Source organism: Cordyceps javanica, chromosome 1, assembly GCF_051103115.1.
Source record: "Cordyceps javanica chromosome 1, complete sequence".
Lineage (NCBI taxonomy): Eukaryota > Fungi > Ascomycota > Sordariomycetes > Hypocreales > Cordycipitaceae > Cordyceps > Cordyceps javanica.
In genome coordinates, this window is record NC_139295.1 from 287,703 (window position 1) to 302,407 (window position 14,705).

General features: G+C 53.0%; 5 protein-coding genes across 5 annotated transcripts; 1 reads left to right on the forward strand and 4 right to left on the reverse strand.

Annotated features, from left to right (window-relative positions):
* Positions 1 to 376: 376 nt before the first annotated feature.
* V2A60_000089 (kinase-like domain-containing protein) lies at positions 377 to 1,512 on the reverse strand (the record flags this gene model as incomplete). Its single annotated transcript, XM_083251460.1, has 2 exons — positions 377 to 1,317; positions 1,374 to 1,512. 2 exons carry the CDS (start codon positions 1,510 to 1,512, stop codon positions 377 to 379), a joined length of 1,080 nt encoding a protein of 359 aa, XP_083107586.1.
* Positions 1,513 to 2,184: 672 nt separating this feature from the next.
* V2A60_000090 (peptidylprolyl isomerase FPR3) lies at positions 2,185 to 3,769 on the reverse strand (the record flags this gene model as incomplete). Its single annotated transcript, XM_083251461.1, has 3 exons — positions 2,185 to 3,030; positions 3,086 to 3,556; positions 3,683 to 3,769. The coding sequence occupies 3 exons, from the start codon at positions 3,767 to 3,769 to the stop codon at positions 2,185 to 2,187; spliced, it is 1,404 nt and encodes a 467-aa protein (XP_083107587.1).
* Positions 3,770 to 5,120: 1,351 nt separating this feature from the next.
* V2A60_000091 (glycosyl transferase family group 2-domain-containing protein) lies at positions 5,121 to 7,175 on the reverse strand (the record flags this gene model as incomplete). Its single annotated transcript, XM_083251462.1, has 3 exons — positions 5,121 to 6,268; positions 6,322 to 6,547; positions 6,606 to 7,175. 3 exons carry the CDS (start codon positions 7,173 to 7,175, stop codon positions 5,121 to 5,123), a joined length of 1,944 nt encoding a protein of 647 aa, XP_083107588.1.
* Positions 7,176 to 11,325: 4,150 nt separating this feature from the next.
* V2A60_000092 (Fms-interacting protein-domain-containing protein) lies at positions 11,326 to 12,095 on the reverse strand (the record flags this gene model as incomplete). Its single annotated transcript, XM_083251463.1, has 3 exons — positions 11,326 to 11,367; positions 11,422 to 11,665; positions 11,752 to 12,095. 3 exons carry the CDS (start codon positions 12,093 to 12,095, stop codon positions 11,326 to 11,328), a joined length of 630 nt encoding a protein of 209 aa, XP_083107589.1.
* Positions 12,096 to 12,983: 888 nt separating this feature from the next.
* V2A60_000093 (hemolysin-III related-domain-containing protein) lies at positions 12,984 to 14,522 on the forward strand (the record flags this gene model as incomplete). Its single annotated transcript, XM_083251464.1, has 1 exon — positions 12,984 to 14,522. One exon carries the CDS (start codon positions 12,984 to 12,986, stop codon positions 14,520 to 14,522), a length of 1,539 nt encoding a protein of 512 aa, XP_083107590.1.
* Positions 14,523 to 14,705: the final 183 nt, after the last annotated feature.

Consider the following 14,705-nt stretch of genomic DNA (forward strand, 5'->3'; position numbering starts at 1 on the left):
GAAAGGCGAAAATGCTGGAACAAAGAATGCCGATGCCAGCTATAAAACGCTGCATCGTGCGACCAGTGTCCGTCAAAGGCAAGACCGAAATCAGAGATTTTGAGATGCCCAGAAGCCGAAATTAGAAAATTATCCGGCTTTATATCCCGGTGAATAAACTTGAGTCGATGCGTTTCTTCGACGCCCAAAATCATTTCCGCAATGTAAAATCGAGCAATCGTTTCGTGCAACACATTCTCCCGCATGAGCATCCCGAGGAAGTCTCCGCCAGGCATATACTCCATTACCAGGTACAAATTGGTAAAGTCTTGGAAGCTTGTCACAAGTGGCACAATCCTAGCAAGGTCAGCTTCATCATCACTGCTAGTCGCCAAACCTACCAGTTCGACCCTTCAGCCGCAACAAGAAAATCACGCTCTGCGCGTAAATGGCCCTCCTGGCTGCTGGAAAGCATCTCGGACTTTCGAATCACTTTCATGGCAAAGACTTGCGACGGTGCATGACACGCTGTCTGTTTGCCGCGGACGAGCCGCACAACCCCGAAACTCCCTTTGCCCAAGACTTGAAGTGGTTCAAAATTTTGCCAAGCATGTGCATTGCTTTTCATCTTCCGTCTTGTTTGGCTTTGCCCCTTGAGAACACGGCACTGCCGGAGGTAACATGATTCTTGGTAGAAAAAGGTTTGTCGGATGGCGTCCTTCTCCTCCACGGGCATTTGCGGTCTGTAGTAGAGTTGCGCTTCCAAATAATGGCGCCGATGAAGCCGGGAGTTTGGTATATTCAGCAGCTCATTGTAGTACGTTTCCATGCTGATTTTGGCCGCGGCAGCTTTCTCGGTCGTGAAGATCGTGGGCGTAAATGCGTCCTGGCTCGATTCCTTGATCGTCGTCAGAGTTTCCGGGTTCGACTTGGCACGGAGATACCGGTGAGTGCTGCGCCTTTTCAGTCCTTCTTTACCTGCGCTAGACGTTAGTGATTCCATGGATACCTTCCGAGAAGAGCTGACATCCGTCGGCGATTGATTGACAATGCTACTCGTCGACGGTGTCTGCATCTCAGCTACTTGGGCGTGCATGTTGTTGAGGGCTTGCATCGAGCTGCGTCGGCGCCTGTTCCGCAACGGAGTGCTACGAAGAATGACTGTTGTACTGGGTGTGATTCCAAAGGTGTCAAGTCGCAGCCGTTTCACTAATTCAGCCGGAGTCATGGCCCTGTCTTTACTTGCCGCAGGCGAATTTCCGGTCCCATTGTCTCGCTTGAAAGGTACCAGCTGGGAGTCTTCTGGTCGGTACTCGAAGGTGGTTGAGTTATGTGAGCCTGCTACTCAAATTAGACTCATCACTATTATTGTTTACCGTCACACCTTTCCTTACTTTTGCCGATCGCCTTGAATGCTCCTCGCAAATCTGACCATACCCGGGAACTGGCCCGTCGCAACTTGACCATGTCCGAGTCCACGGATACTAAGCTGCAGTTGTGCGATTCTGCCGGGACAGCACCCGTGGCCTCCATTGTGACGGAAGAGGGAATGCCTTGGAATAGAAGGGATGGTGGTGTGAGTAGATAGTCTCTGCAATCAGTTACGATTGCCCAAGAGCGCCATGCGCCAACTCAGGGGCAATCCAGACACGACGGACTATGGCTGTTCGATAGAAAGGAATGACGATAATATTGTGATGAGGTGAAGAGCACGAGTGAGCAATCGCGCAAACGATCTATGAAGTAAGTGGAATGGATGCTATGGAGGAAGGGGAAGGAGGCCAGGGTCCAGCTCTTGCTTTATAGGTTGTCGCTCCAGGCAGGACTTGGAGCATGACACACGTCAAACTTAAAATGGCAAAGTGCTAACAAATCAAGTAGAGGTATAAATTGAAGTATCTAAATTCAACTTTTATTTATGACGACATGCGCCTAGACAAGGCTAGCCGGTAGCCGCCGTACTATCAGGATAGATCGTACACAAAGTAAAGACTTATACGCCAACCCATGCAATGCAGGTCCTCACCTCGGCACCACCTTGGAAACCTCTGATTCCTCGATTCAGGTGCCAGGCTCTTGATCGCATGATCGATAACAACATGGAAACTCCAAGCCCGAAAATGTCCAGCCTAACCCAGCTTTCTGGTCTGAGGAGGCTATAAATACAAAGGAAAGGTGAGATTACAGAGATAAAACGCTATGCGTCTACTTGATCTCCAGGAGCTTGACATCGAACGTCAGCGTGCTGTTGGCGGGAATGCCGGGCAGAGCCTGGCGGCCGTAGGCCAGGTTGGCGGGGATGGTCAGGCGACGCTCGCCACCAATGGACATGCCGACAACACCAACATCCCAACCCTTGATGACCTGACCCTTACCAACCTTGAAGGTAAAGGGCTTGCCCTTCTTGTTGGCGTCAAACTGCTTGCCGTTCTGGAGCTTGCCGATGTAGCGAACACCGACGCTGTCGCCATTCTTGACGACGCGGCCGGTACCAATCTTGCGGTCGTCAACGGTGACACCCTGGACGACCTTGACCCCGACAGCGGCCTTGGTAGAACCGCTAGGCCCCTGCTCGAGGTTCTTGGCGAACTGAACCTTCTTGGCGTCCTTTTTCTCATCAGCAGCAACAGCCTCGCCCTGGTTGTTCTTGAGCTTCTTCTGCTGTTTCTTGGAGAGCTTGGCGCCATCCTTGGCGATGAGGTCGTCGAGGTTCTCGGCATCATCAGCAGAACGCTTGTTCTTGCCCTTCTTGGAGGTGTCGATAAGCTGGGGAGCCTCCTCGTCCTCGTCCGAGTCGAGCTCGGTGACGCGGGGGTCGGCGATATCATCGAGATCGTCGCTCTCGTCATCCTCATCATCCTCACCCATAGCGTACTCGAGCTCATCGGGGGAAAGATCGTAGTCGTCCTCATCATCATCATCCTCGTCGTAGTCATCCTCGTCATCATCGAGGATGTAGTTGCCGGTGAGGTAGACAGTGTGGGTGCCACTAACAACGAAAAAGACCTTTTCACCGTGGTTGACAGTGATATCAAGGGGCTGCTGGTAGTTCTGCAAAGTATTAGTTAGTGGGCGGTTGATAACCAGGCTATCCTTCAGAGCGTACCTTTTCAGTATCGAGAGTGCAGATGACAAAGTTCTCGAGGTCAGCACCTTCCTCATCATCTTCGTCGTCGTCGTCCTCGTCATCATCTTCGTCATCATCATCATCTTCCTCCTCGGCAGCCTTGCCCTTGCCCTTGCCCTTGGACTTGGCGGGGGCATCCTCCATGTCCTCATCATCATCGTCCTGGGTGGCGGCAAGGAGCTTCTTGATGGCGGCAGCCTGGTTGGACTTCTTGGACTTGGAAGGGTCGCTGGGGCCGCCATTCTCCTCGTCGTCCTCGTCGTCATCATCGGAAGCAGCGAGGAGAGCCTTCATGTACTCGTCATCAATCTCGTCGTCCTCATCGTCGTCGAGGCCGGGGAAAGCGCGCTTGACGAGACGAACGGTAGAACGGGGGATCTTGGGAATGTTGCCATCCTCATCAGCCTCGGGCTCCTCAGTAGGGTCAACGGCAGCCATGGTAATGCGGAACTGTCGGGCAGCAAGTTAGTTGCGAATCTGAAGGGATATGGACGCAGGCAGCGGCGCGGGCCAATTGAGCAATAGTAAATGCCCAATTCAAGCCTGGGCACCACAACATTGGCGCAAGCGACTTACAGAGGCAGGGAAGTCCATGGAGGCGGGAATCAAGATCTCGCCAGGAGGGACCTCGAGGCCATAGACAGGACCGGAAATGCCAGCCATTGTGAAGATATCGGTGTGTAGGATGTGAGGGAAAGAGAGGTAAAGATCCGAACGTGAATCGTTGAGAGAGTGGGAAATCTACAACGAATCAGGGCTCAGAATGAGATGTGAGGAAAAGAGTTGGTGGTAAGAGAGGTGTGAGGTAGGATGGAGAAAAAGAAGCAAGCTGGGAAGGGCGTCACTTTTTTTTTTTCCACGTTGCGCTGCTGCAGCCTCTGGAAAATTTCTTTGCAGCATTTTTTTCTGCCACTTGCCTGGAGCAGGGGACCGCCCCGCCAAAAGCAGCGACAGTCCAATAAGATACCGCGATAAGCTCTTATCGGGGCGACGCAGACTGGCTGTCTAAGCAACCAGAGGAAACCCCGCCAGAGCATAAGTGGGTCCTTCAAATCTGCCTGTCCACCGCCTTTGAACGTCGTGACGGGATGGCCTTGTTACTTTTAACTAGGATGACGGGGTGAAGCAAGAAAACTATGTTCACTATCGATAAGTCTCAATGACAGAAGTGACAGGAGCCAGACATATGTGGCTGTTGAATCATTGCAAACAATCGCTCGTCCGTCACGACATGCGCAAACTACCGGCCACTAGGATGGCCATAGACTGCAACGTGCAATGCACTAGTCATGCCAACTATCAGCTATTTGCAACTTTAAAGTTGTCGCGTCCTGGATACAAGCCGCAGTGCCGTACGGGGTACCTTTTCGAGCATTGCCGTCAGCGGGTAGATTTCCAGCGCCACCAGATCCACCACCATGAACTCATCAAGCCCCTGCATGCTGTTGGCAGAGTGCATGGATAGTAGTACTCAAGAGAGATGGATGGTTTCCAGTTCACCTGCATGCATGCATCATCATACGAGTTTTATCAACAGTTTTATATTAGCATTATTGTTCGTAGGTGCAGTGCTATCCATCGCCGTCGCCGCCGCAGCTGCCGCCGCCGCCGTTCTGTTATCGAAAGCGAATGTGAATCCACCGGCCTCCTGATTATTGCCTCTAAATTATTTGAATGCCCTGAAATTGTCATCAAGTCCCTGTCCACCCAAGTTGTAAAGTTTGTAAATGGCAGTTATTTGCGATAACCACCGGTGTAACAGATTTGCAATGCTATGCGGTTGTGTTGCAACAAGAAAGCCACAATGCTGTCGTAAACAGCCGAGGTTCAGAAGGTCTGATTAAAAGAGGAGATTGGCCCGAAATGAGCCGCCATGTGAGTGTAATAATGGAGGCTCCCTCGAACACAAAAGAAAAGAAAGAGATCTTGCGTCGCCTTATATAAACAGTTGGCAAAACGCTTCCACGCGCGCTAGATTAGTTATTAATATTTCAAATGCTGTTCAACAACGTCATTATGCCATGTCAGAGATGGAAGCCTTTTCAATCTTTTGTCGGCTCTCTTTCTTGCTGACTTGATATACAAGATCCACGGTCCAGAGCTGCGCCACCGCTGCCTGCATAGCCGGTACCGTACCGTACAGCGGCGCAACGAGAGGGATGAGGGTGTAGTCAAAGATGTTCTTCTTGAACGAGCGGTGAGAAAATGACATGCCCGAGTCGAGGCCGGCGTGGCGCATGTCGCGCTCCCGCGCCTTGACAGCCAGGCGGTGGTAGCTCTCGTACAAGAAGAGATAGGCACCAATGGCCATGAAACCAACAGTGCGGAGAATGGCTGCGATAGTGAACGTCCAGTTGAGACCGTTGGGGTCGCCGTTGCCCTCAGTAATCCATGACCAGATGCCAGAAGCAATCACGAGGACGGCCATGTGCACGGGGAGAAAATGTGCCTCGAACAGGCGGTGATACATGTAAAAGATGCGCTCCCAGTGCGGCTCCTTGATGGTCTCCTGAACTACATCGGAGAACACGCCGCTCTCGACAGTAGACTCGGCGCCGCCGCCGCTGACTTGGCTCTCTGGGACATAAAAGTCGGACTCGTCGCCCGTGTTTTGGTGCAGAGGACGGAATGTTCGAGTCGTGTGCCTTCTGTCGCGCCACAGCCTGGCACCTTGCCGCAACGCAAACCCAGAGTCGAGAGCTCCCCACATGTGACGCAGCGCCTGGTTGTAGCGAGCCGCGATGTCGCGGACGGCGCCGCGGATCCCCGCGCCGCTGCCCGAGGTGATGTTGCTCTGGCTCACAGGGCTCATGATGGTGCGGCAGGTCAGGTTTCCGTTGGTGGCAAAGAAGCACTTGACAAACATGTGCAGGTCCTCGCCAATGGCCTCGGCATCAGTGTCCCAGCCGCCGACGCGGTCGACGAGAGCCAGAGGCACAGAGTAGACGGAGGTGGGGGGAGAGAGAACGGAACCATTGTACAGGCCAGACATGCCGGCAGCGCACCACAAAACATCAGCCGTGCGAACAAGCGCGGGAACGTTGTGAGCATTGCGGTCAAAGATGATGGGCGCAGCGTAGAGCGTGGTGTGGGCCGTCTCGGGGTGAGAGAGATGCATGTTGGTGACTTCGGCAAAGTACTTGGCAGCGAGGTGGCTGTCAGCTGTCATTTTGTTAGCCTATGATGACGGTACATGATTCCTGGCCAAACCGTACAGTCCATACTGGTGATGACGACGTTATTGCGAGTCTTCATCGAGTACTTTTCGCTGAGCTTCTTGGCGGCCCAAGCCATGTTGCTGCCCTTGCCAGCCGCTTCGCCAGCAATATCACCAGGATGCATGGTAAAGTCCATGCGACGGAATTTTCTGCCAAACTCTTGGATGAGCTCGAGAGCCTTGGCTTCTCCCTTGGCTTCGCGCTGTTCCATTCCCAGGTAAACCTAGAAGAAACCCAAGTTAGAAGACGCATGTGACAAGTTGCATCTCCTGTAGACTTACATCATAAGTCATGGATGCGTGAGGATGACATGCTAGGACCTCCAGGGATTCTCTCAGGGTATCAATCTCTTCCTTGTAGTTTGGGATGATGATGGCATGCACGACGACATCTGCGGTCGGCTCCTCAGACTCGGACATTGAGCAAAGCTCAATGTCACTCATGGGCTCAGTGGACGAGGCCGAGATGCTCAATCGTTCTGTAGTGAGGGTTTCCGAGCTCGAGATAGATGTCTGTGACTCACGCCGCGGTCGGTGCATCTTGTAGTCGCGAATCGCATGCAGGCGAGCGTCTTTTCTGAGGGAAGCAGTGATGTCCCAAACGGCCATACACGCGCGAATCGGCGCAATAAAGACAAGGAAATGAATGAATAGAGAATAGTATGCGAAGATGTAGGACCAGATACCAGCGCCATAACTGAACCGTGACGTAGCGGTCTTGGCTGGGGAATCGGGTTTGATGAGATGTCGAGCGGCCTTGTACTCGTGTGAAAGCACCCAGTATGTGAGGATTAGCAAGATGATGAGGCTTAGACCGCCAACGCGTCTGGAGAACCATGCGAAAACAGCCATGACTACTGCCGCCCTAATGTTGTTTCCTTTTCTAGACGCGGGCGACAGACTCAAAGAAAATCGGTTGATGACGTTGGTTCGAGATTGCAGAGGTGAAAAAGCCAAAATCCGAACACTGAGTCATGAAGAAGAGTAATTAAAAGCAAAAGAGGAGTCTGTGCCCAACAAACGTCGCGTTGCCTTTGTGGACAGAGGAACCCAAGCTGTAGAACTATTGAGTGATCACACAGGGAGCTGAATGGGCAGACTTCTGGAGAGAGAGAGAGAGGAAGAAGGGAAGAAGAGAAAAGTGAAGGACTGTCACGAGGATAATCAAGACAAGAGAGGAAGATAGCTCCAAAAGCTTGGAGAAGCGGACCGTGGGAGTGTAACCACGGCGTGTATAAGTGCGAGCAGATAGGGGAGGGGTGCAGGTCAGAGACAGGGCAGTGGGAGTATCTAGGCCAGCCACCACAGACTGCGTAATTGTTTGGGCGGATCGAAACACTACTCAGTATACATGCGGGCTCGAGAAGTTGAATCGGTCAAGTGGGAACGTGGTGTGGGAAACTCGAAATGAAGGGGTGTAGGGAGCAGGGGGACGTACCAATAGAGCCTCTATTGCGAGGCGCATATTACAACTGACGAGGCGATCTGCCGGAACACGCTACGAGGCTACTTTCTGAGCTGTAATGCAGGGTTGTATCTCTACTTTGGAGCTACTGGTACGAGAAGGGCCTCTCACGCAGTGTAAAGAGAGTCGAATGACGGAATGTAGTTGGTGCGAGGAACATTGCTGGCGGGAGGCGAGCGAGGAGGGTGTGTACATACAAGCTCGAGGCACCGCAGCGGCATGCCGAAGAGACGACCACCAGCGGCCCTTTGGCAGTTGAAGTGAGAGGGAGACACACCATGGAGAGAGGGGCGTGAGGAGGCAGGCCAGGCAAGCGCAAGCCTAGTATCCCGAGTGAAGGAAACCAAGATGGCGTGCGAAGCAGTCGGGGTCTAAGACGGTGGGCGCTAGTAATGTTCCGAGGTGGTAGCGAACGATAGCAATGACGGATCATCAAGGGACAACGACACCGTAGGGAGAGAGAGAAAAGCATACTGATAATTGGGGATAATTGGGCGACCAAAGGCGAGAGAAGGTCGACAATGACAAAACCCAGAGACAATCGGGTTACTTACCAGTAGGGGTGCAAGTTATTAGTGGTGAGGTGGAGTTTACAGGGGGGTGGCTGCTGTGCTTTGGGGGGCGTGCGCAGCGGTGAGCACCTCATGTACTTGGTTGGAATGTACCTCTCGGCTGGCAAAAACTTGCTTACTGATACTTGCTTCGTTCGGGCGCCTTTTCTACCGAGTGCCGAATACTACATACTGAAGTAAGTAGACTTTGTGCGCGGTCATCACTGGCGGGATGTATCATGTGGCTGAGATGACGATTGCTGTGAGATGCAGCCAGTCCAAGTTGGACAATGCAGGAGCCATTTTGCAATCATCACAACAAGTAGAGATGCATATTCGATATAGTGGATTCCGGCTCTGCTACTGGTAGCTATATACACAGAGGGTCTGATGCATCAAAATGAGCATGGTCTGCTCCTCCTCGCACGGCACTACCTTCTAGTTCCTTTCTCAGTACGGATTATTCTCGCAGATGTCCCTGAGGCCAGGATGTATGACATGCGTCGTGTACATCCAAGCCGCAATAGGATAGATGTCTCGTGAGAAGCCAAGTCCACTGCCACACGAGACTGGGCGTCTCTACAAGCCGGTGGCCCGACGATGCTGCAGGAAAGCCTGAGCCACGCGCAACCAAAAGGACTAGCGAAATGTGCTGGCTTGCATGACCATCTGAGGCATCTCCCTTTGGCCCTCCGCCTCACCAAGTCTGTTTCTTCTGGCGCAATAAGTACTGCAGAATCGACTCGGAACAGGCTAGATGCTGTTTGATAGCACAACGTGAGGCGATCAAAGTGTACCGAGCCGACACTGCCACAAACGCATACGCGGCCCATCGCTGCGCCGAAATATACCACCTAGTTCGAAACTAAAGTATCGCATCGCCGCCGACTCGGTATTAGGGTAGACACAAAAAATCTGTTTCCGCCAAGACTGCTGCTGTCCCCTTTCGGTCTCCATATTGTGGTACTAAGTAGTTCATACTTGAAGGGCGCAGCAGGAAGGGGGCCGGCCAGCGCAGGCGAGTCGCCGTCCTCGTATTGGTACAGGCCAGTTCAAAACCCAGTACTTGCGAGTATACCGACTTGCATGCGGCATACCGACTTACATCAGGCTCAATCTCGGCCGATAAACCAACACGTGACGGTATGGAAACATCTCGCCAATCTCAAAGTCCCAAGATGAGAGCCTTGCAGGCAAAAGAAGAAAAAAAAGATACATCACAACCAAGTAGCGCAGTCCTCGGCCTACCAGTAGACTAGCCTGTGCCGCGAACGATGCCGACAACGTTTTCCGGGGTCCTCTTCTTAGTGGCCGGATTCTCGACAACTCCATAATTGAAGCCAATCCCGATCGGGGACGCATTGCTAGGGTCACCCATTTGTGCATTGTGCTTGGGGGTTGGGTGAGGGGAGGGAATGGGCCCAGGGGGAGGGAGTATGCGCTCCTCTTATTCAGGACGACATACAGATTTCTTATTAAGTACCGGTCAGTGGTACTATTAATCATTGCTTGCGAAATCTTGTTTCGCGTGGCTCTGCGGAGCTTCAAGAGGCAGCTGGTCCTCGCCGTCTCCAGCTATATCCGCGGGCTGCTAGCTTTGGTCCATACAATGTCGATTCCGGTGCCGTCTGAACACGAAGTAATAAAAGTCACTTAAACAAGCAACGAAATAAGTAGAACCGAGACCAAGTAGCAGCATGGACTCATGATAACGTCATGGTAATATCCATTCGCAAATCAAGAAGCCAGAAAGTCACACGCAAGCCAACAAGACGCACACGCCCCTCCATCGCTCGCAGGCCAGAGACATGGCAACTCAGAGAAAGCGCAGAGAAACCAGCAATGGTGAAGCTAGATGTCGCCACGAGGCCCTCCAAGTGGTCGCCCTCGATTCGGTTCTGTCGCAGCCACCCCCGGCCGCGAACTTTGTACCGAGTATTACTAGTAGGGGGGGGGTTCCGGTTCCAACCCGAGAGTACTACTGTACTTACTGACGGCAGCGACAAGATACAAGATTGTTTCCACCCCAATGATCTTGCGCAGGTGATGGACGAGTTGGGGAAGGGGGGAGGTCGCAGTCTTGGGAGATTAGATGCCCACCCACGTGTGGACGCAGTTGGGCGAGCTCGTCAACTGCCGCGTCGAATCCACCAGGCCCATGTCGTGGTGTCAGGATTGAGGCAGCCAACGACGACAAGTAAGAAAGTACTACAACATCATGTTGCAAGCTACAGATCACAAAGTGAAGCAGAAAAAAATCCAAAAGGTTGGCTGCACCCTAGTAAAATGAGTGCTTGTTGGCCCCCGGGATTGATTTCAATTATCCATTATGGTGAGAAAATTAACGAAACCCATTCCCGCCTTTGGCACCCGCGAGATGCCGAGGCAAAAATCGGGGTGTATACTCAGTAGAGCAAAAGTCAGCTCTTTGTGGCAGGAAAAGCTTGGCCCTGAGTGGATGCCCGCATGTTGTATAAGACTGCGCCTTTCCTGGCAAAATATCGCAGCCTCTGGACCAACAAGCGTCGCTCCCCTCGGCCCCGAAAATGCCATTGCCCTTGCGCCAACAGTCGTCGCTTTCCTCGGATCCAGAGCCTTTGACCATTTCAGGTTGCCCAGATTGCTGAGCGGTGTACTGTACCGAGTACGAGAACTGCATCATTCACCTGACTCGTCACCTTTCATCGGAATATCCCATACATTAGCCTTCCTTGATGGTCTTTAGACAAGGGGCTGTGCCCTCCCCAATTTATCCAATATTGAGCCAAATGTGCCCGCACGCCGTCGCAATTGTAGACTCAGCCTGCTAGATGAACCTGCTTGACGAAGTCGTTTCTGGCGTCACGATTGCCTAGCTGGCCTGGCAGAAATTGGGAGGAAATATGATGGAACGCGATTCTGACGTTCCGAGGACAATGATAAATGAGTGTGACGCAGTCACGCGATATGGGGTCCGCTCGTCTTTGCTAATATTCTGGTCGCTTTCTCATGGGGCTTTTTCAAAGAGCTCGAGAATAGGTTTGGCGGCCTATTGGAAGATGTCAGTTTTACAATGATTGGCCAGCGGTTTCGGGAAACATACATCGATGAACTTTTCCAGATTCTGGTCGAGGTTTGCAAGATCCTCCTTGCGGCGCGTATTTTCGGCAATCAGCTTCTGTTTCCTCTTGAGCAGCTCTTGACGACGTTGTTCCAGGCCTTCGCGTTCCGCCCGTTCGTGCTCAATTCTCGCGTACATGAGCTCATTCTCATCATCGGTCGCCCGGTCTGGGTTCTGCGCGAGGAACTCCTCGACTGGGATCAACGGCAGCTGCTGATACTTATGACTAGCAGAGAGTTGTTAGCCAAGCCTAGTTTCTACGCGCGGTGCAGCAGTCCTTTTGTGAGCACTGCCGGGCTCGCCATCACGTACTCGTATGACTCGCAAGCTACAATCTCGCCCTGAAGATGGCGCTGCTCGTAGTACAGATTTTGCAGTTGCAGGTGGAGGCGATCGACGTCGTGGCGGCGTTCAGCAGTCCGCGTCTTTGTGTCACGCGCCGCGAAGGAGGTATTTCGGTGAAGACCGCGCAGATGCGAGATGCTCGTCAGGAGGCGCTTCTGCAGCTTGGCAATCTCAACATAGTTCTCGGGTGTTGCGCGCGCCCTGGCTTGAGTGATGAGCTGCAGCAGATCGTGGGCCTGATCGCGTGCCTGGTCCGACACCTGCAGCACGGCGGTGAGGCTCGGATCGCTAACGATTTTATCGACAGTCATCTGGATAGGGAATTCGAGGCGTAGAGGTAGTCGTGATGAAAAATCTTTAGGAATACTGGCTGCTAACCGCGCTGGCGAGACGTTGTCTGGTGCTACAAACGAGAACTGCCTACGGATGGTTACTAGAGTCGAGCTGGCTTAACTTCGGGATCTAATGCAAGCCACACCTATCACTAGCCACTTGTGGCACTCGGCACTCCGACGCTCGCAATTTCAGCACAGTCTTGATAATAAGAAGATGATGCGTAAAAAATGAATTCGGTTTCTACAAACTTTTGCTTTTTGAATACAACAATTTATTGATCAAGCCAAGGATGGTGCATCCCAGATGCTAGATCCTAGCCCAAGCGCTTCGGTGCACCGCCTGTAAGCGTCGCCCTCCCTCGGTGATAATCGAGTCAGCCTCACTGTGTCTGACAAACGGGACCTGCCGCCAAGGTCCTCAAGTCTACGACAATTCCCGACGTGCATTCAATGCTCATTTCCCCCTCCTTTGCTCTGCCGCGCACTCTGACATGCGCCATTTCCAACATTTTCTAACGATCCTTCTTCCCATCTCCAACAGGCCAAGTTAGTCGCTCACAGATTCGCATCTTGCCGCAGCCCGCATTTCCCCTTGGCCGAATCGTCTCGCATCGCCCTTCTCCACCCACTGTTTGCCGCTTTGTTGAGTCGTCCATCCCAACCCAGGGGTCCCCATCTCTCTTTTCTCAACCAATTGCTGCCACGGTTGACTACTCGTGCCGAGTCCGATTCGACGACGACTCGAAAATATTTCGCTGCACTCCTCATCCTTTCTACGACAGCCCGCCCTTTGACGCCTGCTGCCCGGACCACCTCCCCCTCATGAGCGTCATCTAACCCAACCCATCACGGCCATCCAACACCATGCCGTCCGTCACAGCTTTGACACCAACTTGCTCCGGCAGGCCGAGCAACAGCGACGACGCTCTCTCATCCGCGACGACATCTGGTGCCGACACCCCGGCCAACGACCAGCCAACCCTCAATCGCCGCCGACACTCGTTTTTCCTCCCGCGGCGTAAGTCCATCGTCGGCCAAATCATGGACACCGAGGAGAGCCTGCTGCTCAAAGTCGACCTCTTTCTCTCGGAACTAGAGCGCCGCCTTGAGTTTATCGAGCGCTATGGCGATATGAGCCGCGACTACAATATCTCGCGCGCCTTTTCCACCCTTCAGGCTGTCCGAACCCGCTGCTCGCAAGCATCCGAGGAGGTCATTGGCGCCGGACGCCGCCGTCTGCACGTCATGATTGAGACGCTAGAAACCCGCTACCAGGAGACTCTCGCGGCCACAGAGTCGCTCCATGAAAAGGCCTGCGTAGGCATCGATCTGCTCGAGGGCATGCTGTCAGAATTCGAGGAGCGCGCGCACAAGCTGCGCGAGCAGAGCTTTGCCAACGCTGCCACAGCTGCCGAAGCCTTTATGGACGAGGGTCGTCGTGTCGCCACGGAGAGCATCGGGCGTGCCAGAGAAGTCATGGATGAGGGCTTCGAGCGCGCCAAGCGCGCCGCTCTCTCGCTTGAGGAGCATATTCAGCAGGCCATTCTCCTGGCAAAGGAAAGACGACTGCTAGCGTACCACGAATTGCCGGTCCCCTGGCGCAACAACCCACACATTCACAAAGGCTATCGATTCACGGAAACGAAGCTCGAGTGTGTGTGCTCCATGTTCAACATTTCCAACGAGTTTATCAACATTTGGTCTCATGCTCTCGGCTTGGTGCTGGTGCTCGCCGTCGCCTTTTACTTTTACCCGACCAGTACCAACTTTTCGCTCAGCACCAAGAGCGACGTCTTCGTGGCGGCTGTCTTTTTCATCATGGCAGGTCTCACGCTCGTTTGCTCCGTCATTTGGCACACAATGAACTCGGTCGCTGATGTTAATGCCATTTCCATTTTCGCCTGCGTTGACTACACAGGCATCTCGCTCCTCATTGCTGCATCCATCATGACGACTGAATACACAGCGTTTTACTGTGACCCCATCAGTCGTTGGACCTACATGCTGCTAACCGCCTTTCTCGGCGTCGGTGGCGTCATCCTGCCTTGGCACCCCAGGTTTAATGGCCCGGACATGTCTTGGGCGCGTGTTGCCTTCTTCGTTGGCCTGGCCCTGACCGGCTTTATGCCCATCCTGCAGCTGCTATACACGCACGGTTCTGAGTTTGTCATTGACTTTTACTCACCCATTCTCAAGTCCGTTCTCGTATACTTTGGCGGTGCTGTCGTGTACGCGAGCAAGATTCCCGAATGCTGGTTCCCCGGCATGTTCGATTATATTGGCGGTAGCCACAACCTTTGGCACGCTGCGGTGCTAGGCGGCATCATATTTCACTACACAGCTATGCAGCAGTTCTTTGCCAATGCTTTCAGCCGCGCTGTGAGCGGCTGCCCTGCCTACTAAACTGCCCTTTTCTACAGCACACGGGAAATGGTTACAGTCGTCGGTGGCGCATTTATATATGTATGATATCGATGGGGGGGTATGAGGCATGTGGGTTTTACACGGATGGATATACGATTGACGATTAAGTTTGCCTAGCCAGGTGGCTACGAAACTGTCCATCGGTCGATGGAGGGCGAGGTA